This window comes from Rhincodon typus, chromosome 7 (assembly GCF_021869965.1).
Source record: "Rhincodon typus isolate 14 chromosome 7, sRhiTyp1.1, whole genome shotgun sequence".
Taxonomy (NCBI): Eukaryota; Metazoa; Chordata; class Chondrichthyes; order Orectolobiformes; family Rhincodontidae; genus Rhincodon; species Rhincodon typus.
The window spans coordinates 968,392-985,680 of record NC_063338.1 but is presented as its reverse complement, the minus strand read 5'-3'; the positions used below and the strand labels follow the sequence as shown (position 1 = coordinate 985,680).

At 43.3% G+C, this 17,289-nt stretch overlaps 1 protein-coding gene across 4 annotated transcripts; it reads left to right on the top strand.

Moving 5' to 3' along the window:
* Window positions 1-3,039: 3,039 nt before the first annotated feature.
* On the top strand, window positions 3,040-13,990 carry LOC109934722 (zinc finger protein ZFP2-like). Of its 4 annotated transcripts, XR_007262472.1 has the most exons (4): window positions 3,040-3,368; window positions 5,161-6,893; window positions 12,386-12,524; window positions 12,909-13,990. XR_007262472.1 is itself a non-coding variant. In XM_048599092.1 (2 exons), the coding sequence occupies exon 2, from the start codon at window positions 5,494-5,496 to the stop codon at window positions 6,538-6,540; it is 1,047 nt and encodes a 348-aa protein (XP_048455049.1). In that variant the 5' UTR covers window positions 3,040-3,186; window positions 5,161-5,493; the 3' UTR covers window positions 6,541-7,046. The 4 variants fall into 4 exon arrangements, 2 of the variants coding, with proteins under 2 accessions (XP_048455049.1, XP_048455048.1); XR_007262471.1 differs by lacking the exon at window positions 12,386-12,524; XM_048599092.1 differs by lacking the exons at window positions 12,386-12,524; window positions 12,909-13,990 and having other exon boundaries at window positions 3,040-3,186; window positions 5,161-7,046.
* Window positions 13,991-17,289: the final 3,299 nt, after the last annotated feature.

Below are 17,289 nucleotides of genomic sequence, written 5' to 3'. Positions count from 1 at the left end.
TAACTTCACATCAGAGACAGAAGTGCTTGCCCCATTAATTTAGAGGTAACTTTCAAATCTTCTATTCTCAAGCACTTTGTGTTCAATGATAACAAATAGCATGAATGGTTAAGGACAAATCAAGCCTTTTTAGCGCATATTGTCATCACGTTATGGTGTTTGATGTCTGTAGTTTTGTTTGTGATTTCATAAAAAGTTCCACAATTCCTGATGCAGAATCAGCTCTTGTGTTGCTCTGGAAAGCATTATCACCTGTCTAAAAAGACACTCACACAATCCTCGTGGCTTTGACCAAGAGCCCAATAGGTTAATATGTCCATGAGAACAACCAAAAGTGTCAGAGCTGCTATAATACTCAGACTGTCAGGGCAGACACAAAGAGCCAAATGGCTTCCTTTTGCACTGTAACAATTCTGTCATTCAGAAGTATCAGATCTGAAATAATCCAGAGTAATGACCAGGTATTAATGTTCATTGATTACAATCTCATTCCTGAGTCAAAATGTTGCAAGTTCAAACTGCCGTCCAGAGTCTTCACCACAAAATCTCCACTGATATTCTGATACAGTACTGAGGGAGCTCTGCACTGTCAGAGGTCCTATCTTTCAGAGGGAACCTTTAGCTGTAGCCACAGATGAGCTCACAGGTGGACATAAAAGATCTCATAAATTTATTTCCAAAAACAGGGCAGGTTTTTTGGTTTGACTGCTCAATATACAACCCTCAGTGACCATCACTGAACAGAGTATCTGTTGTAGTCATGTTTCTGTTCAGAACTCAGTTTCTGTCCTCACAGATGCTGCCTGATATCCTTCGTGTTTCCAGCATCTTATTTCTGTTTGTGAGAGTCAGTTGCATGCAATCTAGCTGCTGTATGTCCTCCAACAGTGATTTCACTTCATAAGGACTTCAGGAGCTGTGAATAACATTAGAACATCCAGAATGTGTGAAAGTCATTTTGTAAATACAAGCCCTGCATTAACAAGAACAGGTCAGTAATGGGATATATATCAGTTTTCTCTAACCTAAGAGAAATCAAGGATGCAAACTCTGTATATTTAAAGTAATTGATACCTGGACAATTAAACACCAGTCCACTTAATGAGATTATTGACATCCACTGAAGTAAACTCCAGCTGTCATAATGAACACGGTTCACTTCTGGCTGCAACAACAGCAGAATGCAAACACATGTGACCTTGCTAGTGTATCAGATGTGTGGATGAATCATTGAATCCCTTCCCACACATATAGCAGACAAAGGCTCCCTCCCCGTGGTGAAGCCATTTGTGTGACATTAGGCCAGATCCCCAAGTGAATTCCTTCCCACATGTGGAACAGGTGAATGACTTCTCCTCTGTGTGAAGGAGTCAATGTTGAATTAGACCTTTACAGCCCTTAAAGCTTTTCCCACAGTCAGAGCATTTAAGAGCTCTCTCGTCAGTGTGAGCCCACTGATGTGACACCAGGCTTGTTGACCGAGTAAATCACTGCCCATACATGGAGCAGGTGAATGGTCTGTCCCCAGTGCATCAATGGGTTTCCAGGAGGACTGGGTATGTGTAGTCCTTCCCACAATCCACACATTTCCATGTTTTCTCCATGGTACTTCTGTCTCACCATGTTGTCTGATCACATATAGTCATGTAGAACACTGTCAATATTTTTTTATTTATTTATTAGTGGGATGTAGGGCACCATGAGAAGGTGGTGGTGAGCTGCCTTCTTGAACCACTGCACAATATTTAGTAAAGGTGTACCCACATTGCTGTTATGGAAGCAGTTCCAGGACTTTGACCCAGTGACACTGAAGGAACAGTGAATCTGTAATACTTTCTCCACTATGAACAGATCGATATTTTTTCGGGCTGTGTAACTGGTTAAAACTCTTTCCACATTCAATTCACTAGAACTTTCTCACTCAGGTATTTGTTGATGTGACTTGGTGCTTTTCCAGTTAGAATAATGTTTGAAATCTTTTTCCATAGACAGAAACATTTCTCTTTCTACATTCAAAGGCCAATGATATTGATGTTGTAATGAATTAACTGAATCAGTCAGATATAATATTTGACCTTGGTTTTCTGTTTGCAAAATATTTAGTTCAAATTTCCTGTAAAAGGAGTTGACAGAGTCAGTTTCACTATCAACACAGGACAGAAAGTCACAAATAGACATTTCTTGGTTCTACAGAACATTATTTCTACAGAACATGTTTCTGAAACATATGATCCTGTCACACTAAATGAAACCGAATTGAGGAATGAAGTCCCAAAAGAGTTTCTCCCAGTGTCGACAAACACTCTGAACCCTGGGTGCCCACTGGTTTTGTAATATATCAAGAATAACAGTGGACACGGTATGTTTCCTTGCCTGGGCCATTGGGACATGGGCAAGATCTTGGAAGAAATGCCAGCAGAATCGTACGTGGGACAAGGAAGTAATTGGAGTTAAGTCCATTGTCAAATCAGGCATGACCTTCTTCAATGGCAGAGCAGGTTCGATGGGCCAAATGGTTTTCTCCTGGCCCTATTTCTTATTTTCGGCTATCAACGCCAAAGCCCCCTCCGCCTTCCACCAAGTTGGCAAGGAAGAGATAGATATAGTTTTTAGGGCGAAAAGGATCAAAGGTTTTCGGACAAAGGCATTACTGAATTGGATGATCAGACAGAATCATGTTGAGTGGCAATGCAGGCTCACAGGGTCAAATGGTCTACTCCAGGTTCAAGAGAACATCCTCTGATTAACCCAATCCCTCTACTCGTCTTACTCTAAGACCACCACCAAAACGTACAGTAAGACCAGGTACGATTGTCTAAAATGTCTCCAAGTGTTGACCGGCAGCTTTTTCCGATAACTATACAGGTGATGCAATGTCTCACACTGTATAAATACATTGCCCCATCGACTCCCATCAGCTGCAAACATCACCTGCAGCCTGAACGTATGTGATACTGTTGCCACTATTTTACGCATTTACAGGGCGCTCGGACCCAGTTACAAACGGACAAATTGCGTCACCAAACTAGTCACGCAGGCGCCCTGCTCACTAGGAGCAAAGATGGCGACAATACACCATGCGCAGTTCCCAGGAAAAAGACCCGGGGACACAACTCCAGGACTTGTAGGTCGATAATCGAGGTTTGAGGTATTCGACAAGTGTTTACAAACCCTTCCCTTCCCCAGGTAGGCCCCAGCACTCTCTCCGCGGTCCCGCATCCTAACCGCCTGCAGATTAGAACAGAAAGCGTCTTTGCCCACTGTTCTCAACGTCACTGCACATGCTACAGAAGTTGTGTGGGATCGCGTCTGTGTACCACTCTCCTGTGTCATGCACAGGTGATAGTCACCACCGCAGGGGATGATGGGTAAGGAAACGTGCCATCAGTGCATCTTTCTTCTTTTTGTACGTTGTAGCGTGTGGGGCACAGCGTGTCATAATCTAGCAAATTACAGAAATTGCACTGGAATAGTATGCAGTGAAGTGCAAGTGTTCTGTAGTTTGTTGAAGAAAACATTTTACAATGGTATTTTTCCAGTTCTGTGAAAGAGGAGGCACTGTGAGACTTTGTTCTGAGAAATGAAGTGGACAGTGTGTCAGAATGGAATATTTAAGGATGGTAGTCATTGTACCATGTGGTTTAGGCCATCTATGGAAAAAGATTAAAGAATCCGAAGTAAGAAAAATTAACTCGGGTAAACCAACTTCAGTAATTTGTGGCAAATCGGTAAAAGGTATAAAAGTAGTAATTGTACAATGAGCTACCTTTAAACATGAGGTATTATGGGCACAGTCAACTGTGTCATTCTTAAAATTGAAAGGTAGACAACAAAGCCTGTTGACAAAATGAAGAGTATATTATATTACAAAAGTGTTTTTATGTCAGATGTCAAGTAGGATATACAATTGAGAGCCATGCTGAAAATAGAACATTCAGAGGTTGAAGAAAAAGAAAATTTAAAAAACCCAAAGAAAAAAATCAATGAAAAGAAAGTGGTAACCGATGTAAAACAGATTCCTAAAGTCTTCTATAGGTATAAACAATAAAAATATAGTAAGTTCCGGAGAGGGATGATTTGGGGCTAAAAAGGGATTCATGCATGGAGGCAGAGTTTATTGCTGAAGTGTTAAATAAATATCTTGCAACTGTGTTTACCAAGAAATAAGATGCTGCCCAGGCCATGGTGAAAGAGGAGAAAGTTTAGTCACATGGAAGGGTTTAAAATTAATAAGGAGAAGATATCAGATAGACTGCCTGCGCATAAATTGATTAAGGTAGCAAAGCTGAATGAGATTATCCAAGGATATTGTGGGAAATGAGAGTGTAAATTAGAGAGAGAGTCACTTACCATTATTCTTCTGTTTTCGATGAACTCAAGGGTAGTGCTGGAGAATTGGAGATGTTATGCCTTTGTTCTCAGAGATGTGTAAAGATAACAGCAGCAACTACAGAATAATCAGTTTAATGTATGTGGTAGGGCAACTATTAGAAACAATAATTCAGACCAAAATTAACAATGAGATTGATATATTCAGGTGAATCAAAGAAAACCAGCTTAGATTTCTTCAAGGGAAGTCATGTGTTGTAATTTGAAGAGATAATGGAGGTGATGAAGGCAGTTCTGTTGATTTGTGCATGGACTTCCAGAAGGTGGTTGATACAGTGCTGCACAACAGACATGTGAGAAAAGTGGTAGCTCAAAGAAGTAAAGGTTTAGTAACAACTTGGATTCTGAGTGACAGGAAACAAATGTGGTGATTAGTGTATTGGTCCAAAGATTAACGGATGTTTTTCAGTTGGAGGATAGTTTGCGATGGAGATTCTCGGGGTGAGTGTTTGGACCCTTGTTTCTCCTAATGTGTGTTAATAACTGAGACTGTGAATTACACAATATAATTCAAAGTTTGCAGACAATACAGCACTTGGAAATCATGCAAAATTGGACTATGCTCTGGACATACTCAGGATTGAGAAGGAAACCTGGAAGTGGAAGAAGTAAATAGAGAGATGAGTTTGGATTTCAGCCCAGAGAGAAGGGACAGTGTGTGGGATTGGGATAAACAGGTTTGGGCCACAGAGAGGAAGCAATATTCCATACAGACTGGAATTGTCTGAATCCTATGCTGTACTGACAGTGATGACATTTTTATATTTACAGGTTTTTGAAAGTAAGAAATTTTCAGATGGGAATCTCAAACAAAATATCAAGAGCTGAATCTCGTCAGCCCCTGAATGTGGAAGGAAAAGTGTTTCTCTGTTCTGTCTCTGGAAAAAGATTTCAAACATCAGTGAGACTGAGGTACAGAGATGCACAAACAGAGACCTAAGTAAGAATGTGCCAGTAAGATGACTATGGAAAGAGCTTTAATCACTTACATAATCTGAAAAACATCACAACATTCACAGTGGGGAAAACCCATACATATGTCTTGTGTGTGGATGTGGCTTCAACTGATCATCTCCCCTGGAGAGACACAAGGACGCCCACAACATGGAGAAAGCATGGAAATGCGCGGACTGCGGGAAAGGATTTAGTTACCCATCTCGGTTGGAAGTCCATCGACGCAGTCACACTGGGGAGAAACCATTCACCTGCTCCGTGTGCAGGAAGGGATTCGCTCGACCTTCTAGCCTTTGTTCACACCAGCAAGTTCACACCAAGGAGAAGCCATGCACCTGTCCCATATGTGGGAAAGGATTTACTCGGTCATCCTCTCTCATGGTACACCAGCGAATTCACACCGAGGAGAGGCCGTACAGCTGTACTCACTGTCGAAAAACATTCAGGTCTTCATCCAACCTCAGTCAACACCAGCGAGTTCACACTAGGGAGAGGCCCTTCACCTGCTCCACGTGTGGGAAGGGATTCTCAAAGACATCCAACTTGGTGACTCACCAACGCGTTCACTCTGAGGAGAGGCCGTTCAGCTGCACTCACTGTGGAAAGAGATTCAAACATTCATGCAGCCTCAGTGACCACCAGCAACTTCACACTGGGGATGGGCTGTTCACTTGCTCCATGTGTGGGAAGACATTTACAAAACCTCTCAATCTGGCAGCTCACCAGCGAATTCACACAGGGGAGAAACCATTCACCTGCACTGTGTGTGGGAAAGGATTCTCAGAGACATCCAACTTGGTGACTCACCAACGTGTTCACTCTGAGGAAAGGCCGTTCAGCTGCACTCACTGTGGAAAGAGGTTCAAACATTCACACAGCCTCAGTGACCACCAGCGAGTTCACACTGGGGAGGGGCTGTTCACTTGCTCAGTGTGTGGGAAGACATTCACAAAGTCTCACAATCTGGTAACTCACCAGCAAATTCGCACAGGGGAGAAACCATTCACCTGCACTGTGTGTGGGAAGGGATTCACTGCATCATCAACTCTCAAGTCTCACCAGCAAATTCACACAGAAGAGAAGCCATTCAGCTGCACTTACTGTGGAAAGAGTTTCAGGTGTTCATCTACTCTCCTCATTCACCAGGGAGTTCACACTGGAGAGAGACCATTTACCTGCTCTATGTGTGGGAAATAATTCAATAGGTCCTTCAACCTAGCGGCACATGTGCGAGTTCATAAATAACTGCAGAAGGAAGATTCTACTGTTATTGATTCTGTGAATCACATTCAAGTTTGGAAGTCTGATAATATCAAGAATGTTTCTTCTGACTACACAATGTTATAACAGGCCAGAGTTTAATTTTATGGGCAGATTTCCATTTTTTAAAAGAAGTGCTACCTGTAATCCTTACTGTTAATTCAAGAACTCTCATCTGGAATTCAATCTCAAAACATTTAGAAGTAAAAGTTTGTATTGTAAATTGACCCTTGGTGCAAAGTCTACTGTTCAGAATCTGAAAGGATCCGCTGATGAACATTTCCTAATTAGTAAGTGCTAATTAGCTCTTGCTAACTTGCACATTCATTAAAGTGGCACCTGCATTTCAAAATTAAATTAAATTATCAAGAAACATGAAACAGAATAGTGAAATATTTCACAGCAATGTCAATAAAAGCTTCACTGATCAGCATTCACATTGATGAAGTTTGGATATCGTTGAGTTCAATCCATCCAGAAAAATTGCACAAGCACAGAAACTCCCAGCCACTGCTACAGTTCATGACCTCGTCCAGTTTTAGCCAGATGTTGAGTGTCCCTCAGTACGAGAATGACTTGTTTCAGTTATGGGTCTTCATGTGACTAAACAAGCCAATTCTCAAACCACAGATCTTTGAGCACACAAGTTGGGATCTAAATGATCCCTCCCTTCTCTTCTCCAATGACTTGTGATCCTTTCCCCAGTGTCTGTAATGTATTTTTCTTTGCTGTAAGTGTCAGGAAAACTGAGGTTCCGGGACAAGGTGACATACTAACTCCCTGCTGGAAGTGCTCAGCAATTGTGACCAATCATTAAGAGCAGAGAAAGCTATGACTGTGTTTGGCTGACTCTCAAATTGTGGGTGCTCACCAGACAGAGGAAACTGCTCTTGGTCAAGGATCTTGACAGGAAATTTGGTTTGTGTTTAACATCTGCAAATACTTCTCTTCTAAAATTGTGTAAGACTTCACAAGCTTCATCAGTGTCAGCACAAGATAGAAATTCAAAGCAAAATAGAAACCGAAAGAACTGCACATGCTGTAAATCAGGAACTAAAACAAAGTTGCTGGAAAAGCTCAGCAGGTCTGGCAGCATCTGGAAAGGAAAAACACAGTTAACATTTCGGGTCCGGTGACCCTGGGAAAACGTCAGTTGCCTATGTTCAGATGAGGCCAACTTCGACAAGGGAGCCTCTGAAATGTCCACCTTCTTTCTCAACCGAGGATTCCCCACCTCCGTTGTCGACAGGGCCCTCAATCAGGTCCAACCCATCTCCCGCACTTCCGCCCTCACCCCTTCTCTTCCCTCCCACAACAGCGATAGGGCTCCCCTTATCCTCACCTACCATCCCACCAGCATCCACAGACGCCATTTCCGCCACCTCCAGAGAGATGCCACGACACATATTCCCCTCCCCTCCCTTGTCCGCCTTCCGCAAGGACCATTTCCTCTGGGACACCCTGGTCCACACCTCCTTCATCCCCACAGCCTACGGCACCTTCCCCTATAACCGGCGAAGGTGCAACACCTGCCCATTTACCTCCCTCCCTCCCCAGTATCCAAGGGCCCAAACATACCTTCCAGGTGAAGCAACACTTCACCTGCACTTCCCAGAATCTGGTCTATTGCATTCATTGCTCACAATGTGGTCTCCTCTACATTGGGGAAACAAAGTGTAGACTTGGCAGAACATCTATGCTCTGCTCACAAAAAAGACCCTGAGCTACCTGTTGCCTGCCACTTTAACGCACCATCCTGCTCCCTGGCCAACATCTCTGTTTCTGGCTTGCTGCAGTGTTCCAGCGAAGCCCAACGCAAGTTGGAGGAACAACACCTCATTTTCCGCTTGGGGACCCTACAGCCCTCAGCACTCAATGTTGAGTTCAATAATTTTAGGGTCTAAACTCTCCCATGTCCCAGCCCCTACCCATAAACCAGGCCTTGTTACCACATAGCCTGGCATTACACACCCACTGTTATTAGTCACTAACAGGCCCCGTTAACAACTATTCACCCTCCCAGCCTGATCATTAGCAACTCCTTTGTCTGTCCAACCGTCTTTCTCTCTCTTTGGGCTCTATCCTATTGTTTACTCCCTACCCCACCCACCTTCCTATTTTCTGCATATAAACTGACGTTTTCCCAGCCACAGTCAGTTCTGAGGAAGGGTCACCAGATCCGAAACGTTAACTCTGTTTTTTCCTTCACAGATGCTGCCAGACCTGCTAAGCTTTTCCAGCAACTTTGTTTTAGTAGAAATTCTCCTCTCATTTTAACAAATTTTTCTGTCCTATTATCCCAAATCTGTTAATCCTGGTACTACACTCTCCCTCCTCCTGGCTTGAAATCCAAATCCGTCTCCACCATCTCTTCTCTCCGCTCCCACTCTGCTCCCACCCTCCATCTCCTCTGCTTGGCTTCAGTTCTCCAAATGTTGTCTGCAGATTGAGAATCAAATTAATGATTCTGATTCGGCATCTGTGGTCTCCAGGGGATGTTTGTGAATCCTCTCCCTACCACCATCACCCCACCCTCCTCCCACCTGCCAGCTTCTTGATCTGGGCCTCGTTGTTTTCCTCCCCAGATGCATCATCTCATGTATTCACCCCTCTCCCCCATCCTTTGATATGAACCATGTTCAGTTGCTGTCACAGGATGGGACACCCAGCGGTCCTGGTCCTGCGCCTGCGCACTAACCTCCAATGATGTACAGCCTTCTCAGCCTGAACTCAGTGCACAGTTGCAGAACTGGGCTGTGCTCTGAGCATAAACACAAACAGAAATTGCTGGAAAAGCTCAGCTAGTCTGGCAGCATCTGTGGAGAGAAATCACAGTTAACGTTTTGGGTCCAGTGACCCTTCCTCAAAACTGATGGTAGCTAGGAAAATGTCAGTTTTTATGCAGAAGACTTGGTAGCGGGTAAGGGGTAAGGAGTAAACGATAGATAGGGATAGACCCCAAAGAGAGAGAAGAACACTTGGACAGACAAACGAGTGGATTACCAGCTGGCTAGGAAGGTGAATAGCTGTTAGTGGGGACTGTTGGTTGCTAACAATGCTAACAGGATGGCATAGACTAAAGAAATGTGGAAGGCGAAAAGAGATTGTGAGACAGGTTAGGAATGGAAATGTCGGGAGGGGACTCTGGGCAAGTTTGTAAAGTCCAGTGGGAGGCCTTAGAACCCCGAATATAAGCCCCACAGTGACCCTATGTTTACCTGTGGGCAGGTGATGGAGTCGGGATGGGGTTTTCGAGGTTATGTACCGTTACCCAGGGAACTGACCACTATTGTGACAGCACAAAGGGTGAGGACTCAACCTCGCAGCGAGCCCTGTGCTGAGGGAAACATCTCCTTCTCATCCACTCCATCCAGGCCCCTCACAGGCTGGGACACCTCAATCTAATCTCCACCACCAAGTCACTGAGCTCTGTGCTGAGGGAAACAGCTCCTTCTCATCCATTCCATCCAGGCCTCACGCAGACTGAGACACCTCAATCTAATACACCTTAAAAGGTGGCAATCGCCTACTGGTATTATCACTCGACTATTAATCCAGAATCTCAGCTCATATTCTGTGGACCCAGGTTCAAATCCTGAATTTGAATTCAGTAAAAATAATCTGGAATTAAAGAATCTAATGTTGACATTTAAACCATTGTCGATTGTCGGAAAAGAAAACCTATCTGGTTCACTAACATCCTTACCCAGTCTGAACAACTCGTGACTCCAGATACACAGCAATGTGGTTGACTCTTAACTGCCCTCTAGGCAATTAGGGATGGGCAATAAATGCTGGCCCAGCCAGTGATGCTTACATCCCATGAGTACATAAAAGAAACTCCCTTCCAGTCTCCTCTATTTCAGGGAACGCAATTTCAGCCTAGCCACCTCTTCCTCATAGCTGCAATTTTCCACTCCTACCAACTGTCCCCTCACCAGTGCAATTACATATTTTCTTTTAATCTCTCTATCCAGACATGAGATGACACACTTCACCGCAGATGGAATTTGAACATAATCTGTGGATGTGGCCCTTGCTGGCTGCATCACCATTTATTGCCTGTCCCCAGATGTCCTAGAGAAGGTGGTGTGAGCTGCCTTCCTGAACCACTACAGTCCTTGTGCTGTAGGTAGACCCGCAATGCAATGAGGGAGGGAATTCCAGGATTTTCACCCTGTTGCAAGCATCGCTGAGATTAAGTCCAATTCTGTAATGAGATGATCAGCCTGCACACAAGACTCAAGTTGTAACCTAATGAATGTCATATTTAATTGGGCTTGTTGCTTATACTGCTCACATTAGCAGACATCTTGGTGAGGGAACAGTGGGCTATTGTGTCCCAGTGAATCTCCAGAAGAATCACTGTCTCTGCTGCTCGTTTTTGAAAATTCTGTCATGGAAGTCCATAATCTGAGGGGTTTCTTGTAATTTAGTTCCCTTAGTTTGTACACTATATCTTTGCTCATAATGATTTATTTAATTTAATTTGCTACCATGAGAAAATCATTGAGAAATCTGGGGGGTTTGATGGTTGCCAACTGTACAGAAACTGAGCACGTGCTCACCCGTAAGCAGAAAGCCCATGTTGTGCATTTCTATCCTGGATTGATAGAGAATGCTTTTAGAAACCCCTCTTGCATGGGGGAGGGAAGGGGCATTATTTACACTTTGCAAACTCAAATCAGTAGAAAGGTCTCTCAAGTTCTGTCTTCTATTGATACTCATGACTTTTGCTGTCTTTTACAGGGAGTTAGAAGGAAGACAGAGAGATTGTGCTCTGTCTCCCATGTTTCTGATATCTTTCAAGATACAGGATGCAGCCAGAGATTTTAAAATTGAAGATAATGAAATTATTTCGGAGGTTAGAATTATTGAGCTTTCGATTGCAATTGGAAGCTTTAGTTCTATGCTCCTCATCCATGGCTCTGGAGCTGATGAGGCTATATTATTGCGGAACCAAATCCATATCTATCCATTGCTTTGTAACATCTCTGTCCTTTTTGATCACTGCTCTCCCCTTGTCTAACTTCCTCTGCCTCTACTCAACTTTGTACTTTAACCGTGTTTACTATTTTGTTGTTTCTAAAAATTGTGTCCAAATGAAGTTTCCACTGCCAGTGTGCTGCTGGTTTACCAGATTTACTTTCCCATCATCAGCAACTGTTTTTCCTCCACTGGAGCTCATTTCTGCTTCTGAGCTTATGTAGACAGTCAAATTCTGCAGCATTTTTATTCCCTGTAATTTATTCAGCACATCCTGAAATATCACTCTGTTTTTCACTCCACAGATATTGCCTGACCTGCTGATTATTCCCATTATTTTCTCTTTTTGTTTTAGATTTCCAGCATCTGAAAATTTACAACCAAGTATAGAAACACAGGTAGACCTATTAGGAGTAAAAACACAAGCAGCAGAATTTTGGATCACCTCAAAATTACTGAGAAGTTGACTGTGTGAGGCCAGCTGAGAGAGCAGGAGGATGGTTAAATCTAAAGATAATAAGTGAATGGAGAAGAAACAAAGCCACATGAGCTGAGACTAGGGTGGAGATAGGCGAAATCACTGAGGTGGAAGTAGATGGAAGGTCTTTTTGATGATGTGAATAAAATGTTTAAAGTTTAGTCTGGGCATAACATTGTTATTCTGACCAGTCTGTTTTAGCATTACACAGTTGCAAGAGAGAGAGATGATGTTGTGCAGGAGGAAGTAGAGTTTGTAACAGAGATTGAATGTTTCAACTTCCTAGTGTTTCAATGGAGGATATTTCTGCTCTTCCAGTGCTGGATGTCGGACACATCAGGAGGGTGAGAGATTTGGAAGGAACATGGAGGTAATGGTGTCCACATCTCTTATCCTGAACCTTCGAGATGGTGAAGATTGAGAGTTTAGGAGATTCTGTCCAAGAGCTGGTCGAGCTGTAAGTGCATACAGCTGTCTTTCTCACTTCTCTCTTTGCTTCATCCCTTAGAGGCCAGAGTCTTGTCCAGGTTCATACTGGATGGCAGATTCCCTTCCTGATGGACATTAGCAAGCATTAGGTTTTTAGGACATTCTGACAAGTTTCATGATGAATTTCTCTCATAGCTGATCCAACCAATTGCTATATTCAAAAACAAAAACAGAAACTGCTGGAAAAGTTCAGTGGGTCTGGCAGCATCCGTGGAGAGAAAGCAGAGTGAACATTTCGGATCCAGTGACCCTTCCTCAAAACAGAAATGACCATATTAATTCAGTTCAGTGTCACAGTCTTTTTTTCTGTGGGTGTTCTCTCATACTCTTTTTTTTCTCTGTTTTAAAACAGTTTCAGAGGGTGCCAGAAAGGGATCACAGATCCAGCAGCACCTCAGAATCTGATGGAAGCTTCCAATTAATCACAACCAAAATGTAATTGGATTGTGAACATGGATGGAAAGAACACAGTATGCAGTGAAGAGAAAACCAACATATGTTCTATGTGTGGACAAGGCTTAAGCCTATCGTCTGGCCTGTCAAGGCACAAGTGCAGTTACTGTGTGTAGAGACCATGGAAATGTGGACACTGTGGGAAGCAATTAAGTGACCAATCCAAGCTGGAAATTCACCAAAGCAGCCACACTGCAGACAGGCCATGGAAATGTAGGGACTGTGATGAAGAATTAACATTCCTGCCTAAGCTGGAGATCCATTGGCGCAGAATGGGGAGACACCATTCATGTGCTCTGAGTGTGTAAAAAGATTTATTCACTCTTCCTACCTTATGACCCACCAGTGAGTTTACACTGGGGAGATTCCTTTTAAATGCACAGACTGCAAGAAGTGTGACAAATTTTCAAAGGAAATGCTGTCCCATCACCATGTTCACACTGAGGAGAGTCCGTTCAGATCCTCTTACTGTGGGAAAGGGTTCAAGACGTCATCTGAATTCACTGTACACCAGAGAATTCAGAGTGTGTGTGGGAAGGTATTCACTTGGTCATCGCACCTCACAATATACTAGCGAATCTTCACTGAGGCGAGACATTTTAACTGCCCAGAGTGTGGGAAGTGCTTTCAGAGTCTGACTATCTGATGAACCATTAATGCGTTCATAAAGAAGAAGTACCTTTCAGATGCTGTCTATGTGTGGATCTGCATTCAAACAACCATTTCACTTCACAGTACACCAGTGAGCTCACAAGGGGTAGAGGCTGTTCACCTATACTGAGTAAGGAAGGGATTCACTTGGAAAGCCCTCCTCATTCACCAGTGAGTTCACATGTAACTACAGGAGTTGGCCTTTGCTGTTAGTCATATCCAGGACTGAACCATGTTCATTGGTTAATAAACCCCTGCTCAGTTTGAATTGTTAATATTCTGGATAAAACTAAAATAAATAGCTTTGTAATGAAACAAAGCCTTTTATTATTTTATGCAAAAAACTTGTGCTGTTTTATTGAAAGAACATTGGCAGCCTCAATAATTAACCATCATCCTAACTAAATTGCAAACATAAAACATATGATCTATCAAACCAGGCTTCACTCAGAGATCTGGCTAGTGCAGTATTACCTCAACTGAGGTCATACCATTTGGAGAATGAGTGGCGATCTGACTGAAATTTATTAGATTCTTACAGGTGGATATAGATCAAATTTCTCCCCTGGCTACTGAGTCTAAAACAAGGGGACACAGTCTCAGAATAAGACGTAGGACATTTAAGACCATTCAGAAGGGGTTGAATCTTCAGAATCCTCTACCCAGAGCTTCATGGAACCTCAATCATTGCAGATATTCAAGTTATAACTCAACAGATTCCCACAGACAAATGACATAATGAGAAATGGGAATACTGCAGGTGAAAAAGGATCAGCCATGATCTAACTGAAAGGCAGGGAAGGCCCAGCGGCCAAATGGTCCACTCCCGATCTGTGTTGAAGGGCTTTTCCCATCATCTCAAATCCAACAATGAGCGAGGAGCTGATAGACTTGGTCACTAGGAGTAAGACCATCTGATCAGTTGCCTCTGCCATCTTCCTCCCTTCCCCTAGCTCACCAGGACAAATGGCCTCTAACGTTCTTTGAACATTCAACTCGTATTATTATCCAGTTTTTCTCCTATCTCCTGACATGTCCTGTCAGTGTTCAATTGTCCATTTGACTCACTTCTGAGTCCCTGAAGTGGATTCCTAGGGTATCTTCCAAGGATCTCTCCTGGGCCCCTCGTATTTCTCATCACTGGGCAGCAATTTCTGAATACAGTGTTCTTTTACACATGTATGCTGATATAGTTTGGCTCCATCTCACTACCATCCATCTCCATTCCTCCACTGACACTAAATTATCAAACTGACTATTGCACAGACAGTGACAGATGAGCACAAATTTCCTCCAAGTAAAAATGGAGAAGGCAAAGCCATTAACTTCAGTCACTTTAGCTACCAAGTTCATTCCTCTCCCTGGGAAATGTCTCAGGCTCAACTACACACAATCTTGGTGTTAAATTTAACCTCAAAATGAGCTTCTGATCACATATCACTGAGAGAAACAGGTTATTTGCCTTTGAGCACAGAGATTAAAGAGTAATTTTATCGAGGTGTAGAAATATTTTAGGAGCTTTCATCTCCATGGGGAGAAACTGTTTCCACTGCAGGATGGTTGTAACCACAGAACACAGCTTCAAGGTAAGTGGCAAAAATCCAGGTAAAGATGAGGGGAGATGATCTTACTCAGTGAGTTCTGATGATCTGGAGGACATTATCTGAAAGTCTGGTGGAAGCAGATCCAGGAGTAATGTGCAAAAGTGACTTAGAATTTTCCTCAATAAGGAAAGTTTTACCGGGCAAGGGAGAAGGAGGAGGGGAGTGGGACAAATTGTACATGCACTGTCTCTGAAAATGCTGACAATGGGTCAAATGGCCACCTTCTGTACTCTCAAGCTTTATTGCATGTGTTTATAATGAGTCAGGATTTAACTATTTACACAGTTCCTGTTTCATTAACAATCAGTTGCTTCCTCCTTCAATAATTGGGAATAATTTCACCACTCATGTAAAATAACAAAATTATTATAATGAATAATCGGAGCCCTATTCAATAATGGTCAGAGTCCTGTTACATTGAAGTCATTTGCAGATTGTAAAAGATAAATATTCTGGATTGTATTGATCACCCCAGTCCAAATACATGCCTCCCCTTCCCCCAGAGATTAGCAATTCTCAGACCCCCTCCCAAAAAATTTTTACTATTGGGTTACACAGATTCTGAGGCATTAAAAGGGGTCACACTGGAAACATTTTGGGAAGCAGTGATTTAACACAATCCCTTTCTAGACTTTAATTGCACTGATCTCATTCCTTACTTTGTCATTCACTGTCACATGTTCTATCTCCCTGACAGAAGTTATCATTAATCACGGGCAGCACAGTGGCTAGCACTGCTGCCTCACAACACCAGTCACCCAGCTTAATTCCACCCTTGGATGACTGTGTGAACGTTCTCCCCGTGTCTGTGTGGGTTTCCTCCAGCTGCTCTGGTTTCCCCCCACAATGATATGGGCCAGGAGCAGGCAGGTGGGACTAGTTTAGTTCGGAATTTTGTTTGGCATGGACTGGTTGGACCAAAAGGTCTGTTTCTATATGCAGGTTAGGTGGTTTAGCCATGGGAAATACAGGGTTATAGGATTAGGGTAGAGGGTGAGCCTATGTGGGAGGCTCAGTGTGGACTCCATGAGTTATCAGGCACCCTTGTTGATTTGGTGTTGGTGTTTTGTTTCACTCTATTCCTCACCCTGGAACTGTCGGATGTGATGCTGACAAACTGTACAGGGCATGTGGTTGTATAAAACGCAGATCAGACTGAAGAGTCTTGGTGGACAGCATATTTTAGATGGACTCAAGGAATATGGAGAGAAAGCAGAAATGGGATACTGAGATTGCATGATCAGCCATGATAATGTTGAATGGTAGTGCAGACTCCAAGGGCTGAATGGCCTACTCCTGCACCTATTTTAGGAACATAGAACAGTACGGCACAGTACAGGCCCTTCAGCCCACAATGTTGTGCCGTCCTATTATCCAAGTCTAAGATCAAACTACCCTGCATACCCTTCATTTTACAATCATCCATGTGCCTATCCAAGAGTCGCCTGAATGTCCCTAATGTATCTGACTCCACTACCACTGCTGGCAGTGCATTCCACGCACCCACCACTCTCTGTGTAAAGAACCTACCTCTTGACATCTCCCCTATACCTTCCTCCACTCACCTTGAAATTATGGCCCCTCATAATAGTTATTTCCGCCCTGGGAAAATGTCTCTGGCTATCCAGTTTATCAATGCTTCTCCTCATCTTGTATGCCTCTATCAAGTCACCTCTCATCTTTCTTCACTCCAATGAGAAAAGCCCTAGCTCCCTCAATCTTTCCTCATAAGACCTGCCCTCCAGTCCAGGCAGCAGCCTGGTAAACCTCCTCTGCACCCTCTCTAAAGCTTCCACATCCTTCCTATAATGAGGCGACCAGAACTAATACAATATTCCAAGTGTGGTCTAACCAGGGTTTTAAAGAGCTGCAGCATAACCTCACAGCTCTTAAACTCAATCCCCCTGCCAAAGAAAGCCAACACACCATACGCCTTCTTAACCACCCTATCCACTTGGGTGGCAACTTTGAGGAATTTATGGACGTGGACCCCGAAATCCCTCTGTTCCTCCACACTGCCAAGAA

Excerpts from the sequence above, each read along its gene's own strand:
- LOC109934722 (XM_048599092.1), top strand. The coding sequence starts at position 5,494 with ATGGAGAAAGCATGGAAATGCGCGGACTGCGGGAAAGGATTTAGTTAC.